This window comes from Erpetoichthys calabaricus, chromosome 1, assembly GCF_900747795.2.
Source record: "Erpetoichthys calabaricus chromosome 1, fErpCal1.3, whole genome shotgun sequence".
In the NCBI taxonomy this organism is placed as follows: domain Eukaryota; kingdom Metazoa; phylum Chordata; class Cladistia; order Polypteriformes; family Polypteridae; genus Erpetoichthys; species Erpetoichthys calabaricus.
In genome coordinates this window covers 63,231,272-63,250,549 of record NC_041394.2, presented here as the reverse complement: position 1 = coordinate 63,250,549, position 19,278 = coordinate 63,231,272, and the positions used below count along the sequence as shown (strand labels likewise).

Genomic DNA, 19,278 nt, shown 5'->3' with positions numbered 1-19,278 from the left:
CCATTACCTATATGACTTGATGTGGGAGGAACACCAGGAACACAGGCAGTGAAATAAAAGAAGATACAGAAGAAAGTACAGACTCCATAACGCCCAAAACTTTTGTGATATTTGAATCCCAGATGCTGGGTCTATGTAGTATCACTGCTAACCATTGCACTGTTTTGCTGCTCATCAACATAATATAACTCGACCAAATTTACTGTATTCCTGATGTTTTCTCAGCAAAGAAGAAAAACATGATTATGTACTATTTTTATTGAATTAAAGACAACTTGAGCTTTCTCTCTTCATTTTGCAGTTGACTGCCCTCTGTGAACTTTAATATTAGTTACTGCCTTTAAAGGTTCAGGAAGTAATACACAATATGCATTTTAATATTAGTTACTGCCTCTAAAGGTTCAGGAAGTAATACACAATATGCAAAGTGTGTGTTTTAATTAAAATCATATGTGATAGTGCATTGTAAGTATGCATGACTATATTATTTGGTTTAAAAGAATGGAACCCCAACTTTTGTTTGACAAGTACAACTAAATTCACATTCAGCAAGGCAACCTGGAAAGGTTTTATTTTTTTGCAAATAAAGTAATTGAATACTCTAGTGTACATGTGAGAAACCTTTCCTAATTCTTGAGATGTAATTATAAATATGGATTACCATTTTAATTATACAGTACTTTTTCTTAAAAACATCTACTGTGTGACACACAAACAAATAATAAACACAGTATAAACTTTAAAAAAAAAAAAAACTCCAATCTATCAAATGTTGACAAGATGCTTATCAATAAGACGCAAAGCTGACATACTTAACAAGTTTACAAGTAAAACAGACAAATTTTGTTGTTTAGCTAACCAGCCAATTATTTATTAAGCAGCAAATTCAAAATTTTCTTTATCTCTTTATTATATCTGCAGTAATTACTGTTCTTATATGCATGTTTTTATTTCCTTTCAATCTGAAGGCCCGACGACTGGAATCTTCCTTCGTAATGACAGACAACTCTTCGTCACCTACTAATGACCTTCTAGAAGCGGATAACTCTGGTAGGAAAATGCTAGTTTGATTGCATTTCACTTCTGCATTAATTGTTTTAGAATTTAAGTTTTAAGTAGAATTTTACAGTCTGTATTTGATGCTCCATTCCTTTCACAAAAATAATGGAAAAATATAAAGCAGTGATAAGAGTGCAGTCAATGTAATGCTTTCTGAATTGGTTGTTTTGCTTGACGATAAAACTGTGTCATCTTAGGCATAAATATGTAACTAACATTAAAAGATATAAAAATGTATATTTTTGGAAATTATATAAACGCAGTGAATTAGAAGAGCAATGGAAATGACTAGTGTATGAGAAAATTTGAATTAACTCACCAAATTAATGGTACAAATGTGGTTGTTGCTGTCACAATTTTAAGTACAGGTGGTTGAACTGACTTTGCCAGGGTCTCAGAGTGAGCTAAAGAAGAGTAGTAACCTTATGGAGTGTCTTGTACAGTGCACAAAAAGTCCAGTGCACTAGATACTGTGTAGTGATGATAGCCTGGTATCTCAATCCATTCATTTGTAAACTCCACCTAATTTCTTCGCTACCTTTACTGCTTATTTAATGGTTTCAGCTTTATTGTCATGTGTACTATTACACTATATCCATCACTCATCTTTTTTAAATAGAGAGGTGACATTCCACGTCCCAAGAGCCAGCTTCTGTAGCCGAGGATCGGACTGCCAAGGTCCCCGCCTTCGGCCACTACCCAACTCACACTGCACCCGACCTCCTTGGCCCCTCCCATAGGTGGTGAGCCCTTGGGAAGGGGGACCCACGTTGCCTCTTCGGGCTGTGCCCGGCCGAGCCCCATGGGTGCAGGCCCGGCCACCAGGCGCTCGCCATCGAGCCCCACCTCCAGGCCTGGCTCCAGAGTGGGGCCCCGGTGACCCGCGTCCGAGCAAGGGAAAACGCCATCCAAAATTGTTTTTCATCATAGGAGGTTTTGTTTAACCGCACTTTGTCTCATCCCTCACCTAGGACCAGTTTGCCTTGGGTGGCCCTACCAGGGGCATAAAGCCCCGGACAACAGAGCTCCTAGGATCATTGGGACACGCAAACCCCTCCACCACGATAAGGTGGCGGTTAAAGGAGGGGAATGAATGAATAACTAAATAAACTTAATGCTACTGACTAATTGGAAATGCAAACATGCCATGACAAAATAGACGGTGTTTTAGCATGTTGTATATCCATAGACCACAATGCTTATCTAAATTCTCTTTGCCGCTGTTATGCCTTATAGTGATGCAATAGTTAAAATGACAGATAGATATTGTAGCAGAAAGAGGCACTTTTGAAACTTGTGGAGCCCAGTAGCTGCAGTGGTGTGTGTGTGTGTGTGTGTGTGTGTGTGTGTGTGTGTGTGTGTGTGTCTGTCTGCCCGTCTCCACTGTTGCAGTGCTCATTTCAACGTGCAAATTAATTATTAAGCTTCAATTACCTTGTGCTTCTGAGCTCCTGAATGGATAACAGAACTTTTATCTTTTTGTTTTCCCTCAGAGTCAAGTCTTTTCTTCAGTATCTTTTCCTGTCTTCATGAAGTCTTGGGGGCTTGTGTTTTAGGAAGAAGCCCTGTAGGTGTAGCCTTTGCAGGGCAGGATTGTGCCGCTATTCAGTACACATTTTTTAATGGGTTGTCCCCAGATGTTTCTTCTCATTTGACAATCGCATCTGGCCCTACAAGAGTAATGTTTAAGTAATAAAAGTTTATTAGAAGCTTTCAACTGAGTCATTTACAATCTGATTTTCACAGGTCTCTGAATTTTTCACGATAATGGTTATATCACCTACCATGGGATTTATCACAAAACTTTAGCGACTTGTAATTTGCTTTTTATGAGTGTGGCATTCAAACTTTGCAAAATGCAGTTTAGCAATTTAGATGCATATAGGTAAGGAGCAAAATACAGGCTGTGGAAAGCAACTCTCTTACAGATACTTTCTTCGAAAATGTTTTTCTTCCATGAAGGGTGGCCAGTAATGGAATTAGCTGTTATAATGAGCAGGATCCAATCGGGAAAGGGCAAGGAAAGGATAAACCAATCAAACCGCAGTTAGAGTCTTGTTTTCAGAAAACCTTGTTTACATTCATCCATGCCAAAATGCTGACACTATGTTTTCAGAAGCATATAGCTCTAGAGGGCGTTTTTAAAAGTGTTTGTTTCCAGGGTTTAAAAATGACAGGTTAGTATGGGTGAAATTTGAAAACTTAGACAAATGTATCCATTTTGAAATTAAAATGCATTCATGTGGACAAGGCCTAAAAACACATTCACACTTGCGTGCAAACTCACACTCATAGGTAACTCAAAATGTGTTCAAATCTGTTCAATTGCAGTGAGGTGCAAGTGCCACTGTGCTACCAATTCATTTTTAACTATTAGATATTGTTGGTTTTTTTTATATATATAATTAATCAGCAAGTTAGTCTTTTAATACGTTTTGACATTTTTTTGCTTTTCATTTTCATTAACAAATTCTATTTTGCTCTGTAGTTTTTTGCAGTGTACTGTATGCATTCATTTTTCCTGATCTTAACAATCTTCTACCTTGATGTTTATGTTACTGCTTCTACTAGGGATATATACTGGTAACTGTTAGTCAAATTACTTATTAACAAAAATATTGTAGTAATCAACTACCTAATGCAACAATTACCAGTTAATTTTAAATGAATGACTGTTTTCTACACCAGAAACTGTGAATTCTTTTAAAGGCCATCCACAAACTTCTCAATGATATCTATCATGTTGCAGAAATGGGCGAAGCAGCGTCTTCTGAAAAAACTGCATCTGGCCTTAAAGAGAAAAACTCTTGGCTAACTAAACAGTAAAGTCTTTTCTTCAAAAATACTAAAAATATGCTCTATATAAAAATTTGTTAATTGATTTATTTTTTCATGGTGAAAAAAATTGTAAAGCACCCTCTTGAATGCTACTATATAAATGAAACATTGTTTCTTTGCTGTCAGCAGTATGTCTGAAGCTAATTGTGAGTGGGCTGCATAAATTCAAAACCTAAAGCTGTCTTCCTACTGAATTTAAAAACTACACACACATTACTTTTGATTTTATTTTCAAATGTCTTTGACTGTCTCTTGTAGCATTGCCCTTTTAAAAGTAGGTTGGAACCTTTTAGGCAATCCACAATGCATGCATAGTATCTGAATCAGGATGCTAATTTAAAGACAAAGAACAAAATATACGTTCTGAAATTGTATCCTTTATTGCAGAAATAAAAATAAACAAATAAGAATAAAATAAAACCGCACCACAAATAAAACAGGAAAACCATAATGCCTATGAGCATTAACAAAAGTCATTTTACAGTCCTTCAATATCTTGTGTCTTGCTGCCACCATTGCTTGACACTAATGGCACACAGAGCTAATAAACCTCTGTTAAATCTGCAATTTTGAGATGTTAACCCATTTTTGCAGAAGGGCCTGACAAACCAGCTGACCATTGGTGGGCAGATTTGTCTGGATGTTGTGATCCATGGCATTTCAAGTGCCCTGTGGGGTTGAAGGCCATGATGTTAGGGAGGACAAGGCTGCACCCACACACCAGCATTCTTTACCGAGGATAGTAGTGACTACATTAGCTCAGTGTGGCCTGTAAATATCATACTGTAGAGTCAGGACTTGCGAGCAGAGGGCCTCTAACAGATTGCCTTGCTTTAAGACAAGCAGCATGGTTCCTGTCCTTCACTGTCCTCACACTAAAGCTGGCATTATATCAGATGGCAGTTTCAGCAGCAGTATAGAAGGCAGATCTGAAATGATCTTTGAGATGGACAAGGCTTATTTGTCATTCCTGCTCTGTGGATGATCATGGACGAGCACCTCTTGTGCTGGTCTACTGAAACCTTTCCTGCAGTTGGGCACAGGGGAATGGTATAATCAGTAGTCTTCGGCAAAGCTGGTATATGATATGCCCTACCTAATTGTGATATTTGAGGCATTATGGAATATACTTAAAACTAACCAACTGTGGCATTTGTCATTCTGAGTTAGTCTTTTTAATGGTAACTTGATCAGCAATTGATCCACCTGGACCTTACTAGATAAAAGTGCGACTAAGTATCTATCTATCTATCTAATGAATTGTTTTGCTTTTGGCGGATAACAATGCTTCACTGTAGGAGGTGTACTGCTTTTTCAAAGGCTAAAACTAAACTGACATGTTTTTATGAAGGTACACAAGCTCTTACTGTAGTTTTCTCATTTCAGAAAATTGTGAGTTTTCTACCAGTATACTGTATATTAAAAGATTTAACGAATTAAAGGGGAGAAAGAATATTCTACAGGGGAAAAAAATCAGTCTTTCTTTCTCCAAGTCTTTTGTAAAAAGAGATGAAGAGGAAATCTGAGAAAGATTAATTAGTTAAACCCTTTTCTTACACATAATCACCTGCTTTGTCTCCGCAAGGAAAATAATGCTTCTGCATGTGAGACCTCCTATAGTATCTGTGAGAAATGAAATCACTCCTATGAATACCTCTGATTGAATTTGAGGATGTTAGGCTTTACACTGTAAGGGTAGTGTTTTAGTCCTCATCTTTGATGCAGTGTGACCCTGGACAAGTCATTTTAATCAGTCTTTGCTCTGATTTAAGCATTTGCAGTATGCACTGATTTTGTAGAGTCACTTTGGATAATGGGTTCTGCCAAGAAAATAATTATTTGTTGAATCGGTGTTTAGAGTAATGAGTCTTTGTTTTTACTAGAGTAGTTTCTCTGATACTGTTGAAGAACTACTCTGACATGTCTTGTAGTGTGCGCTTTAGTCTATTTTTCACAGATTTTAGATGCTTATGTTTGAAGTTCTATGAGAATAGATTTTTAACAAATCTAAAAATATTGTTATTCATGTCTTGCACAAAGCAGTGGTGAAGTTTAGCTTTCTCTTGGCAGGACATAGGCAGATGTATTTATTGATCTTTTCATTAAGAATGCCCTTGTATGAAAATGTAAACCCCTTGACCTTAAGTGTTTAATAACAAAAAAAAAAAAAAGATTTCTCATTCACACATTATTAACATATACATTTGTACCTACCTTTGAAATATTTTTACATACAGTGCATCTGGAAGGTATTCACAGCTCATCACTTTTTCCACATTTTGTTATGTTACAGCCTTATTCCAAAATGGATTAAATTCATTTTTTTCCTCAGAATTCTACACACAACACCCCATAATGACAACATGAAAAAAAGTTTATTTGAGGTTTTTGCAAATTTATTAAAAATAAAAAAAACTGAGAAATCACATGTACATAAGTATTCACAGCCTTTGCTCAATACTTTCTCGATGCACCTTTGGCAGCAATTGCAGCCTCAAGTCTTTTTGAATATGATGCCACAAGCTTGGCACACCTATCCTTAGCCAGTTTCGCACATTCCTCTTTGCAGCACCTCTCAAGCTCCATCAAGTTGGATGGGAAGCGTCGGTGCACAGCCATTTTAAGATCTCTCCAGAGATGTTCAATCAGATTCAAGTCTGGGCTCTGGCTGGGCCACTCAAGGACATTCACAGAGTTGTCCTGAAGTCACTCCTTTGATATCTTGGCTGTGTGCTTAGGGTAGTTGTCCTGCTATAAGATGAACCGTCGCCCCAGTCTGAGTTTAAGAGCGCTCTGGAGCAGGTTTTCATCCAGGGTGTCTCTGTACATTGCTGCAGTCATCTTTCCCTGTATCCTGACTAGTCTCCGAGTTCCTGCTGCTGAAAAACATCCCCACAGCATGATGCTACCACCACCATACTTCACTGTAGGGATGGTGCTAGGTTTACCCCAAATGTGACGCCTGGCATTCACACCAAACAGTTCAATCTTTGTCTCATCAGACCAGAGAATTTTCTTTCTCATGGTCTGAGAGTCCTTCAGGTGCCTTTTGGCAAACTCCAGGTGGGCTGCCATGTGCCTTTTACTAAGGAGTGGCTTCCGTCTGGCCACTCTACCATACAGGCCTGATTGGTGGATTGCTGCAGAGATGGTTGTCCTTCTGGAAGGTTCTTCTCTCTCCACAGAGGACCTCTGGAGCTCTGACAGAGTGACCATCGGGTTCTTGGTCACCTCCCTGACTAAGGCCCTTCTCCCCTGATCGCTCAGTTTAGATGGCCCTAGGAAGAGTCCTGGTGGTTTCGAACTTCTTCCACTTACGGATGATGGAGGCCACTGTGCTCATTGGGACCTTCAAAGCAGCAGAAATTTTTCTGTAACCTTCCCCAGATTTGTGCCTCGAGACAATACTGTCTCGGAGGTCTACAGACAATTCCTTTGACTTCATGCTTGGTTTGTGCTCTGACATGAACTGTCAACTGTGGGACCATATAGACAAGTGTGTGCCTTTCCAAATCATGTCCAATCAACTGAATTTACCACGGGTGGACTCCAATTAAGCTGCAGAAACATCTCAAGGATGATCAGGGGAAACAGGATGCACCTGAGCTCAATTTTGAGCTTCATGGCAAAGGCTGTGAATAATTATGTACATGTGCTTTCTCAATTTTTTTATTTTTAATAAATTTGCAAAAATCTCAAGTAAACTTTTTTCACGTTGTCATTATGGGGTGTTGTGTGTAGAATTCTGAGGAAAAAAAATGAATTGAATCCATTTTGGAATAAGGCTGTAATGTAACAAAATGTGGAAAAAGTGATGCGCTGTGAATACTTTCCAGATGCACTGCATTTGAAATGAGCATTTTATTTAAAACAAATTCATGCTGTAAACCTAATGTGAGAATGATATTGTACTGTATATACATTTTCTTGCATTCCAGCTATAAACTTCATAGTGTGTACTTTTTTTATTCTATTAAATTTTTACATTAATATGTTCTTTGTATTTGTTAGTGGCTGTTAAAAGACAAAGACTGGATGTTTCTTCAGATACTCTACAAGTGATAGACCAAGAACCTATAGCAGAAACGGTTGAGTATACTGTTGAAGGAAGCCCAGACCCTTCTTTAATGCAGGTGGGAGTTTTCATGTTGTCTTTTTCAAACTGTATTTCCTTCTCATTTAAAGTAATACTGCATGTTAAAATATTGTTAAAATAATCGATTCTCATATAATTTTCAATAATATATTTACCATTTGTTGATATATTTCCTCAGATTTCAATTATGAGATCCTATCTATCTGTCATTCTGTCTGTCTCGCTTTATTTTACCTTTGATTTCAGTGTTGGGTACAAGCAAAAATAAGTGTTTTTTTTTTTTTTTTGCTGACAATTGTTCCCTGTGAGGTGTGCGAGTGGGGACAACTTTTAAATTTCAGCATCTGACCTTTAGTAGTACTACACAAAAGGTGAGTCAGGAAATCCCCACCACCAAAAGTTTACAAAGAAAGGTCAGCATTACAGCCCTCCCCCTTGAAACCATTTTAGTAAAATATGAAATAGGTGAATCCTTTGAAAATTAAGTTTGTCCTTTGCACACATCGTGCATTTTGTGTTATTTGTTTTGAAATTACCTTGGTTTGTGAAATATGGAATAGCAGACCTTATTCTGAGTGTGATTTTTAGCCAGTCTAAATCAGCTTTGAATGATATTTAAAACGTAAGTTTGGTATTTTTCAAGTCAAAGTTATTTCTTCACAATTATAGTATGTATTCATTTGCCACATAAAATTCTGTGTTGTAAAGTGAAGATTTCTTTTTTTTATAAATTATAAAAATACCTTGTCCGTTCTTGCACCTCACAAAAAGGGTATTAGGAAACCAAGATCCAAGCATATAAAAGGCTTAAACTTAACAAATACATCCATGTTTTAAGGCAAACTTTTGATAAGACAAAACTTTCAGCTATCATGAATCACAGTGTCCTTGAGTAATTTTTCCACTTTCCAAAATTAAATTGAAAGAAATGATCAAAACCTGAAGGACCAAATGGACAGCTTTCAGGTTTACTTATTGATCTTATTTTTTTGCAGTGTTAAATGCTTACTTAGCATTGATGCATGACAGATCTGAGTGACCATATACAGATTGTTGTTATTTATTTGAACAACCAGACACATGATTCAAACACATGGTGCTAGGTACATGAAGCAGCGCAAGTAATGACTATTCCACTTTGCCCTACATAAGAACTACTTATGTATACAATATTTAGTTTGCTAGTGAAAGACATTGCTATTGTTATTATTTTACAGCTCTAAATTTCAGCATGCTTAGTTGGACCTAGTGTGAAAAAACCCACCTGAAATATTTTTAGAACTGCATTTAGCTTCAATATTGGGTAGTCATTAATGCTTTTTTCCCATCCTTGGCTTCAAGTACTTGTCCACAGAGAAATGAGCACTAGAAACTTGCAGATCTGCTTTCAGTAGGTCTTCCATTCGAGTACTGTCATCTAACCTAAGCACTACAAGCCATAACTTTAAGGTATCGTGGTTACCATGAGGAGGTTGATGAAAATGCTTTGCTTTCTAAATGTAGGGTCACATCCTGGATATTTCAAACCATTTTCTCGAAAGACAAAACTGCTCTTAGCAACTTCAGAAATGTATTTCATTTTGTGTTCATAACTTCCTTATTTACGTCTAAATTCCACCCACAATGGTGGCTGTGAGCAGATGAGCGAAAAGATAATGTATTCTTATCTCAAGGAAAACAGGTAAAAAGGTTTCCTTTAGTTATCGCAAGAATGCTTCATAAATGTAGAAGCCAAGTTTTCTTAAATCAAAAATTTTGCTACTTCAAATTGGACATATTTGTTAAATTTATTGCTTTTAACGATTTATCATTTATCAATTTTCTTCTTTTCATAAGCTGTATTATAAAGTGCAAGAAACGACCAAGTATTTTTAAAATTGATAAAAGAAGCTTCATTTTAGGACACAACTTTATGTGATAAATGAATATATACCATGATTGTGAAGAAATAAATTCAACTTGAAAAATACTAAACTTACCTTTTAATAATTTAGTTATATGTAATAAATTTTGAAAAGATACATCGTGAAGCTGTTGATATTTTTTTTCTTTTTTAAACTAATAATTAAAATGTTTGTGTCTGAACAGTTTAAATAAACATGCTACTTTAATAAATACATTTTCTGGTGTGTTCTATAATGCATAGAAATTTTAGATTATTACATACGAATATATAATTATATAGCATAATAGTAAGGAATGCTCACTGTGTAATATAACTGAAATTTTCTGCCCACACCAACCCAATCTTTAGAGTAAATGTTGCAGAATGTCCCTCCATTTTCACTTAACAAGCTGGCTATTCACTGTATGCCAATGTAGTCTACTAAGCATAATGGCTGTTATCTACCAAGGCAGAAAATCTCTTTGAGCATAGAGACATAGCAAAGAGTTGGTTGTAAATGGAAATGGTTGTTCTAAGAGTACTTCAAGAATGATCCTGACAGTAAAAGTAGAAAGTGCATAATTTATGAAATAGCAGTCAGGTTTGGGTAGCTTAATTAAAGGGTAAAAGCCTGACAAATTTAAAAATACACAGAAACAGCTTTAATAAAAATGTTTATAAAGAGGTTGAGGACCGTGATAATGTTGAAATACAGTAGTAGGTAAAATAACGGGCTACACTGGTCAACAAACTTAAAATTTGTGTCTGTAGAAAGCTACTGTCTGGTCACCTCAGTTGTTTGTACTTAGCACCTTCAGCACTGTTTTTCTATTTATAGAGTATATAGAAGGTTGTGTGAATTACCTGTCTTCACAAAGTAATATACTCCTTCAAAATATGGAATCTGTTACAGTATGACTGGGGCACATTTTCTAAAACATTCAAAATATAACACTGTATAGATAGCTGGAGCAAAAAGAGGCCCACTTTTATGGGCATATATGCATGGTCCTACAATTCATTTGATATGTAGGCACACTGTGCATTTCTTAATCTTCATTTTTTTTAAGCCAAAATGAAAACTAAACTGATGTGATTCTTTCTCTCAAAAACTAGTTGAAGTTTCCAAAAATAAAAACTAAAATAGAAATTGTCAGAAGTTCTTAAAACTAAACTGAAAATGAAATGAACATGACAGGTGAAGATAGTATATGAATAAAAAAACTAATAAAAAAGGAACTAAAATAATTGTAATTGTTTGTGTATGTGTATATTAGTATATAGTCATACCTGCTGTCAAACTGATCTAAAAAGTTACCATCTGTCTGTGACTTGCCTCTAGATTAATGACAAATGCTTCAAACTCCTGTTAGCAGCAGGAAATGGAGAAATATAATTTCCTTTAAATAAATGTAAGAAAAAAATGCATAAAATATTGAAAGGGAAGTTTTATTTCATTATGATATGGATATAAACAAATAAAGGATTTCTGTAATACTGATCACTTTTATTTTTCTGATTTGCTTGCATTATTTTTCCCTGTTTTGTAGTATGAATTCTGTTTCACCATATGAAGCAGTTCTGAAAATGTGTCTTGTATATTGTTGTATGCATGTTCCTTATAGTGATGAATGGTAACTTTGAAGAACTACATAAACATAATAGTAGCCACCACCAATGATTTGTGTAAGTTCTTATTTTGCTGCATAATCTTTTTTTCCTCTGTTCCCTTGTTCATACTTTTTTTTTTTGGAACTGCATGCCTCTATTGAAATAGTCTGCAAAACGATTTCTGTCATTTCTTTGGAGAAAGCTGACTTGCGAAGTAGTTCAATTTGTTGTTGTATACAAATATTGAGCAGGTTAGCCCAAAGTGTGCACCTATCAGCATGGGAAGTAACACAAATCAGAAATTAACCTATAACTGTTAATTATTCCATCCTTCTGTTAATTTACTGAATCAGCATTTGATAACTTCACATTAAATTAAGTACAGATTTGTCACTACAATAGGCTACACACCAGTTGGCAGTATAGGTGAGGTAAACCAGTTTGATTTCTAGGTAATGACAAGGTGCGAAAAGTGTCAGTTTCAAATTTGCTTAACATTGGGTAACTCTTTGCTATTTAGTATTTTTCAGGCGTTAAATTAGGTAGATAAATCCACATAATTACAATGTAACATAGTTAGCACTCTATGACTCAGTTCTAGATTTTCTAAATATTGCACAGTTAATGAGCTAAGTAGTTATGGAACCTCTGTAGATGTATAATTGTCATACATCTAGTACCAGTTACATACAGATTAGAGTGACAAGCCAAGTGTCTGATGTTTTTGCCTTGATCTATACTAATAAAAGGCAAAGCACTCACTGCCTCACTCATCACTAATTCTCCAACTTCCCGTGTAGGTAGAAGGCTGAAATTTGGCAGGCTCATTCCTTACAGCTTACTTACAAAAGTTAAGCAGGTTTCATTTCGAAATTCTACACGTAACATGTTAAACTTTCTTATTTATGGCCCCATCTTCACGAAATTTGGTAGGCGGCTTCCCTGCGCTAACCGAAACCGATGTACATACTTATTTCGGTGGTATGACGCCACTGTCGGCCGCCATATTGAACTTTCCAACGGTCTTTGTTAGTTATGGGCCCATCTTCAAGAAATTTGGTACGCGGGTTCCCAACGCTAACTGACTCCTACTTACGTACATATATATGTCCATAGCCTGCAGCTCGTTCGCTGTGTGAGGCGGCATTGGGTCCCCCATCCCCACGCCTCCCACGTAGATGGCTGCCTGCCAATATAAGGTCGTCCGTCGCTCCGTTCTCTTCATTCCCTTCCTTGCTTCGCCACGGTATTCACATCTCCCTGCTGATAACTGCAGCCTTTTTATTTAATCCATGGCTTCTCCGGTGTTTTATTGTTCATTTATTACGATTATAGTTATTGTGTAGGTATTTTGGACTTAGTTTACATTGTTCAGGTACCCATTTCCTTTATCGTTCCAACCGTACCCCCATTAACATGTCTATCGAGGTGATCACCATCAATCAAAGAACTGTCACTTACCGAGTGGTTTCCATGCCCGGAGATGGCGACTGCCTTTTCCATTCTCTGTGTTACATATTCCACGGCCATATCAGGCTCACTCTTGATATCCGGAGGAACATTGTGTCTTATGTATTGAATGACTGGGACAGGTTCAAGGTGTGGACTGATGACGGTACAGGAGATAATTATACTACACAGGAGCACTATAAGTGAAATGCTTAAGCCCTTCACCTATGGTTCTGCATGTGAGTTGATGGCTGCTGTTGAATTGTTCGGTTGTCGCTTTCAAGTGTACCAAAATGGCCAAATATTTTACACCTTTGAACAACCGCCAATGCCTCTTAAACATCTTAGATTCACAGGTGACGATTTGAGTAGTGGACACTTTGATGTTTATGAATGTTTAAACTCTCAAAAGCTGGATGCGAAGTTATCGATGAAACCCATTTCAATTCAAACGCCTCCAATTTCCTGTAAGGCTCTGTTTCACAATGACACTTAAGTCTCAGGGACAGACCCTACAAAAGATTGGCATTGATTTGAGGCAAGATTGCTTTTCACATGGCCAACTATATGTTGCATGCTCAAGAGTAAGCTCAGCGCACAGCTTGGTCATATTACAACCGGAGGGCCGAACTGACAACGTGGTATACAAAGAGATCCGTAACAAATAATTATTGGTATATTTTCCCTCAGTTTAAAAAGGTTTACTTTTCTTCTTAATAAAAATTTTAAGGCAGTACTTCGCCGCTGTGAAGCGCGGGTATTTTGCTAGTTTAAGATAATTCTCTTTTGTTATTTATATTTTACTTGGTTCTTCATTTATTGCTTTAGATAGGTATACATTATTAATTTCATATTTTGACTGATTGATTTAAAAATTGACTTTAAAAAAATGTACTCTTTAAATAATTGTTTTATGTTATCATAAAAGGCCCCTTTAATCAATTTTAATATTTACTTACAGGAATCAGGGCTTTCTCCAAGGGAGGAAGAAGATGCAGAAAATAATTCACCCAATGTGGGGGATCCTGATCCAACAATAACTGGTATGGAAACACTTGGGGCAGAGCCTGCTGAAAATGATCCTGATGAAGAGCAAACTGATCATTTTGAGGACTGGGAAACCGAAGTTGGAGAAGAGTTTCGTCTGTTCTACGACTATTCAATGGATGAGCGAGCTGATTCAGACAGCAAGGTTAGTCTATTAAGATGTATAAATGTCAAGTATTATTTTAGGTAACTCTGAGTTGGTAATTTGTAATCTGCTTACAGTACTTATAAACCTTCCATGTTGTGGGACATATTCCAGTTTACTGTGTTACAATAGGAAATTGTAGTGTAATTACGGCATATGTTTTTTTGTTTTTTTTGTTTCCTCCTAACCTAAAATGGTCAAAGAGAAACCAATTTCTACAACCCTTTTGGTATTCTGTTAAAAGTATCAATCCATTTTCTAATCCACCTAAATAGTTCAGGGATACAGGAAGCTACTGCCTATCAAGGATACATTAAGTACAAGGTGGGATCCAGTCCTGGTTAACATTATGGATCATAACTGTGTGCAGGTGTAGTAAATAATTTTATTAGCATTTGAATAAAGTAAATATAAAAGAAATTAAAACAGAGTTGTTATTTACTGGACTTTATATTAACTGCAAATCATTAACCATTCTTTATATCCTTGGTGAAACTGGACTATGCACTCTTAGATTTATAGATGATTACAGTAATCCCTCGCTATATCGCGCTTCGCCTTTCGCGGCTTCACTCCATCGCAGATTTTATATGTAAGCATATTTAAATATATATCGCGGATTTTTCGCTGCTTCGCGGGTTTCTGAGGACAATGGGTCTTTTAATTTCTGGTACATGCTTCCTCAGTTGGTTTGCCCAGTTGATTTCACACAAGGGACGCTATTGGCAGATGGCTGAGAAGCTACCCAACTTACTTTTCTTTCTCTCTCTCTTGCGCTGACTATCTGTGTTCCTAGACCATATGGACGCTTGTCTAAAAATGCTGAAAGATTATCTTCACGTTGCTACCTTCTGTGTGCAGCTTTTAAGTATGCTGCACAGTGCTTCGCATACTTAAAAGCTCAAAGGGCACGTATTGATTTTTTTATCTGTCTCTCTCTCGCTCTCTCTCTCTCTCTCTCTCTCTCTCTCTCTCTCTCTCTCTCTCGCTCTGCTCCTGACGGAGGGGGTGTGAGCTGCCGCCTTCAACAGCTTTGTGCCGCGGTGCTTCGCATACTTACAAGCCAAACAGCCCTATTGATTTGTTTGCTCCTTTGAAGAGGAAGATATGTTTGCATTCTTTTAATTGTGAGACAGAACCGTCATCTCTGTCTTGTCATGGAGCACAGTTTAAACTTTTGAAAAAGAGACGAATGTTTGTTTGCAGTGTTTGAATAACGTTCCTGTCTCTCTACAACCTCCTGTGTTTCTGCACAAATCTGTGACCCAAGCATGACAATATAAAAATAACCATATAAACATGGTTTCTACTTCGCGGATTTTCTTATTTCGCGGGTGGCTCTGGAACGCAACCCCCGCGATGGAGGAGGGATTACTGTATTGTGAAATAGTAACGTAATGGCAGCTGACACCCAAAAACTACATAAAATACATTCTAGATAAAAGAGTAATAAATCAATAAATCAATCTAGTCTTGTCAGTCTGTTCAGCATTGTGAGTTTAACAGGGTGTAATATGAAAAATATCTCATAACCACCTTGAACCCTGAACAGCAAACAAGAAGGAGAGGATGTGTGTGTTGAGAAGTTATTGTCAGGCAGGCACCTATTCACAGGGGTTAATGCCAAAATGGAATATATAATTATGGATTATATATTTAAGATAATTGTACTATAATTTATAATCTTTTATGATCATTCCATATATCGTATTTTTCGCTCCATAAGACGCACTTTTTTCCCCCAAAAGTGGGTGTAAATGTCTGTGCATCTTATGGAGCCAATATTGCGTCAAAGACCGTGATGTGTATTACCTGACCTGTCAGCGGTTGCGACAGCTTTTAGAAGAGGAAGTGGTAGGCCCACGAGAAACCCCTGGGGACGCTTAAATGTCCCACTTTACTGCTGACTCCCAGGGCATCTGGTCAGTTGCCATCAGCCTCTGCCCATCACCTGGGACCTGTGAGAGTGCAGAGCGCTGCCTTACACTCCCAGCTACAACCGCTGACCCGTCGAATCAGCTGAGGCTAATCTCTCGTTCGCTAGCTAAGCGGGGTTAAGGAACACGCCCCGAAGCTGGCGAGTGAGTGAGTAAGGCCCCTCCCTTCAGCCGGATTCACACAGATAAATCGGTACCACAAGCAAACTGTGATACACAGAGAAATGAGAGAAGTCGCAAAATCAACTGGAATGTTCAAGCAAGTTATAGAAAAAACCCTATCTAAATCCGTTAAGTAGTTCTCTCATGAAAAGCAGACAGACATACAGACATTAGATTTTATATATTCTTAGACAATGACGGTGCACTGCACGAATACACTTGACTTGAGCATTCCTAGTTTTCCTACTCTTTGTATGTTTAGCATTTGTTTGCTCAAAGGTTGATGCGCTTGCTGAGTGGCCTTTTTCTTCTCTTCTTTCGTCTGCATACTTTTGCGTTAATATTAAATATATTAGTACACCATTTTGGTTCAGAATATTTTTTTTTTCTTGTTTTCCTCCTGTAAACCTAGGTGGGTCTTATGGTCAGGTGCATCTTATGGAGCAAAAAATACGGTAGTTCATACATAGTATACATGACAAATTATAAAAATATTGTACCCATTTACTTTTTTCTGATTTTCAGGATTTTAATAAAAAGTGCCCTTCTACCTGGAGGATGCTGTACCAAAAGGAAATAACAGCATGTTTTTCTATTTTGGCATCCATTAGTATTGTAAATGAGATGGTAAGATGTAATGACAAGCGATGTTTCCTAGGAATTAACGAAAATCATGTATGAGGACAGTAACTTACTGTGCTTTTTGTTTTGTTTTTATAACACATTAAAGAGCTTTCTAATTGGGTGTAGTAATCACAAATTTTTAACTCTCCCAGTAACCCAGCTGTTTAACCAAGTCATAAGTAGAAATGGGTGCTGGGAAAAACATAGTTGATTTCACAAAAAAAGAGGTTATAAAGTGAACCAGTTCAATAGTAAAGTCAGAAACTGCAAATGTTTAAATGAATCAAATATGTGTTATTCTTTGCGTGCACACCTGAGGCACATTCCCCTTCATCTACGGGTGTTGTAGCAGTAGCATAAAACACTTTATTTTACCCAGTAACTAAAACAACAGTTATACGTATAATATAATTTTCTATTTTTGTGAAGTAGCAAAAAACACAAAATAATATATGTAACTGCCACAGATTAAGCATCACTCAATCCTGCTTGAGTTTTCAGCCATTGGTTTTGTGGCTGCAGCTGTCCATCTGTTTGAAATGAAAATATGAGGCATTAAACAATTTTTAATGATAATGTGAGTCTTAATAACTGAGAAAAACTTTGTTAAGAAAGCCAGAGTTTATCTCATTAGGATCAGGAGTGAAGTGGCAGTATTCAACCCTGCATCATTATACGACATACTCCTACTCTTGCCTTGTTAATCTGTAGTTAAAAGTCATCCTAACTTTTCACATCCTTTTAATGTGGTGGGAAACCAGAGTACAGGCAGTGAAAATCCACAAGGAGAACATTTTAAACTCTCTACTTACAGCAACAGGATTAGAAAACAAACACAGTACTTTGAAGAATTAAACTACTTCACTACCGTGCTGTAGAGTTGTCAAAAGTACTGGAATATCAAGTATCAATTTTAACATTTTAAAATTACTTAAGTTCTTATTTTTCATAGCATCAATTCTCTAGTCTGCATTACAAATGCACTTCCAGTTCACCATGACTAGAGTTGCTGCCCTGATTTCCACCCACTTACAGGTGTTAATATGGCAACTTCAGTCGCTTTGGAGTCTTTACCAGCACACTTAATTGACAGTGAGGGAAATCGGAGTGACATCTGGAATTACTTTGGCTTTATGGCAAATGAGGATGGAAAAACACGGTATAAGATGCTCAACTTGGGTTTCAGGGTGTCCGTGAAGGTCAGCTAAAAATTAACATTTAGATTCACTGTACAGCCTGGTACTGTTGATATAGAGTAGAGGTAGTGGTAGTGGTGGTGGTGGTGGTGGTAGTAGTAGTAGTAGATCTGTTGTAATTTGCATAAGAGCATTGAATAAAATGAGTGGCCATTACTTTTTGCATACAAAAGGAGTGTTTTTTTTTGATTGTTTACTTTAAAGTTTAATAATACTTTGTGTATATCATATATGTACGAGACAATTGAATTAATTAAAGCACATTATATTCAATTGCACGCAAAGTTGTCTTTATGTGAATATTTCTGGGGAAGGGGGTCCATAGCTTTCATCAGATTCTTACAGTGGTCTGTGACTCAAAAAAGGTTAAGAATCACTGCTCACCTTTATGCCTGACTTGCTCCTCCATGTCTTTTCTTGGTGCCCTTCATGATCAGGCCTCGTAAGACTGGTGACGTGACCAAGTGTATGACACTAGTTATGGATAAATAAGAGTAAAACGTGGCTGTGATTGATTAGGCATATTTTTACATTTATCTTTTTACTAAAATATTCTACTAATGGATTGTAGCTACAATAACTACAGTATACCTAATAATGTTGTGTTAGTCCTTGTCTTGCTTCTTTTGTCCTCTAACAAAGAATAAAGAAGAAAAAAAGAAAATGGCAACAAAGCAAAGTGAATAATGTAAATTGCTGAAACATTTTTAAGGACTTCTAAAATCTGAAGCAAATTAAAAGATCTACTGTTCATTTAGATAGTGCTGGTAAGAGACCCTAATGATGAAGGCCTGCCATGTATTAGAAAATGCAAAGTCAGTTTTTTTTTTCCTTTCTTTCTATGTAGTACTGCGTATGCAGCTCTCATTGTGAAATATAAGACTTGCTGGGAAGTTCTAGCTAAGCAAAATATTTTGAGGGTGGGGAGTTTGGTGCTCACTGGTTAGTATAAAAATCTTTTACATTATAGTGTTTATGGTTTTAAGCATGGGTGTTTCATGCAGTATACACTATCGTGAAAAAAAAAAACCTTCTTTGCCCTTTTGAAGCTAATAGAAATCAACAATTTTTTTCTGATTTAAGGAATTTCCTTTGATTGAACTTTTATGCTGGTAACTTCACTGTAATGTAGAGTCAAAAAAGTTAGGGTTATATTAAGGAGAGCTGGCTGTAATCTAGTGATTCTTATTATTATTTTGATTAGGGTGAAATTACTTTTTCGCACAGTA

The 19,278-nt window shown here is 36.8% G+C and overlaps 1 protein-coding gene across 1 annotated transcript in view; it reads left to right on the top strand.

Moving 5' to 3' along the window:
- Positions 1 to 19,278, top strand: part of ehmt2 (euchromatic histone-lysine N-methyltransferase 2) — a 68,653-nt gene that overhangs the window by 12,378 nt on the left and 36,997 nt on the right. Inside the window, 3 exon segments of the mRNA XM_051918731.1 lie at positions 969 to 1,050; positions 7,909 to 8,030; positions 13,900 to 14,130. Coding sequence (XP_051774691.1) covers positions 969 to 1,050; positions 7,909 to 8,030; positions 13,900 to 14,130 — 435 coding nt within the window.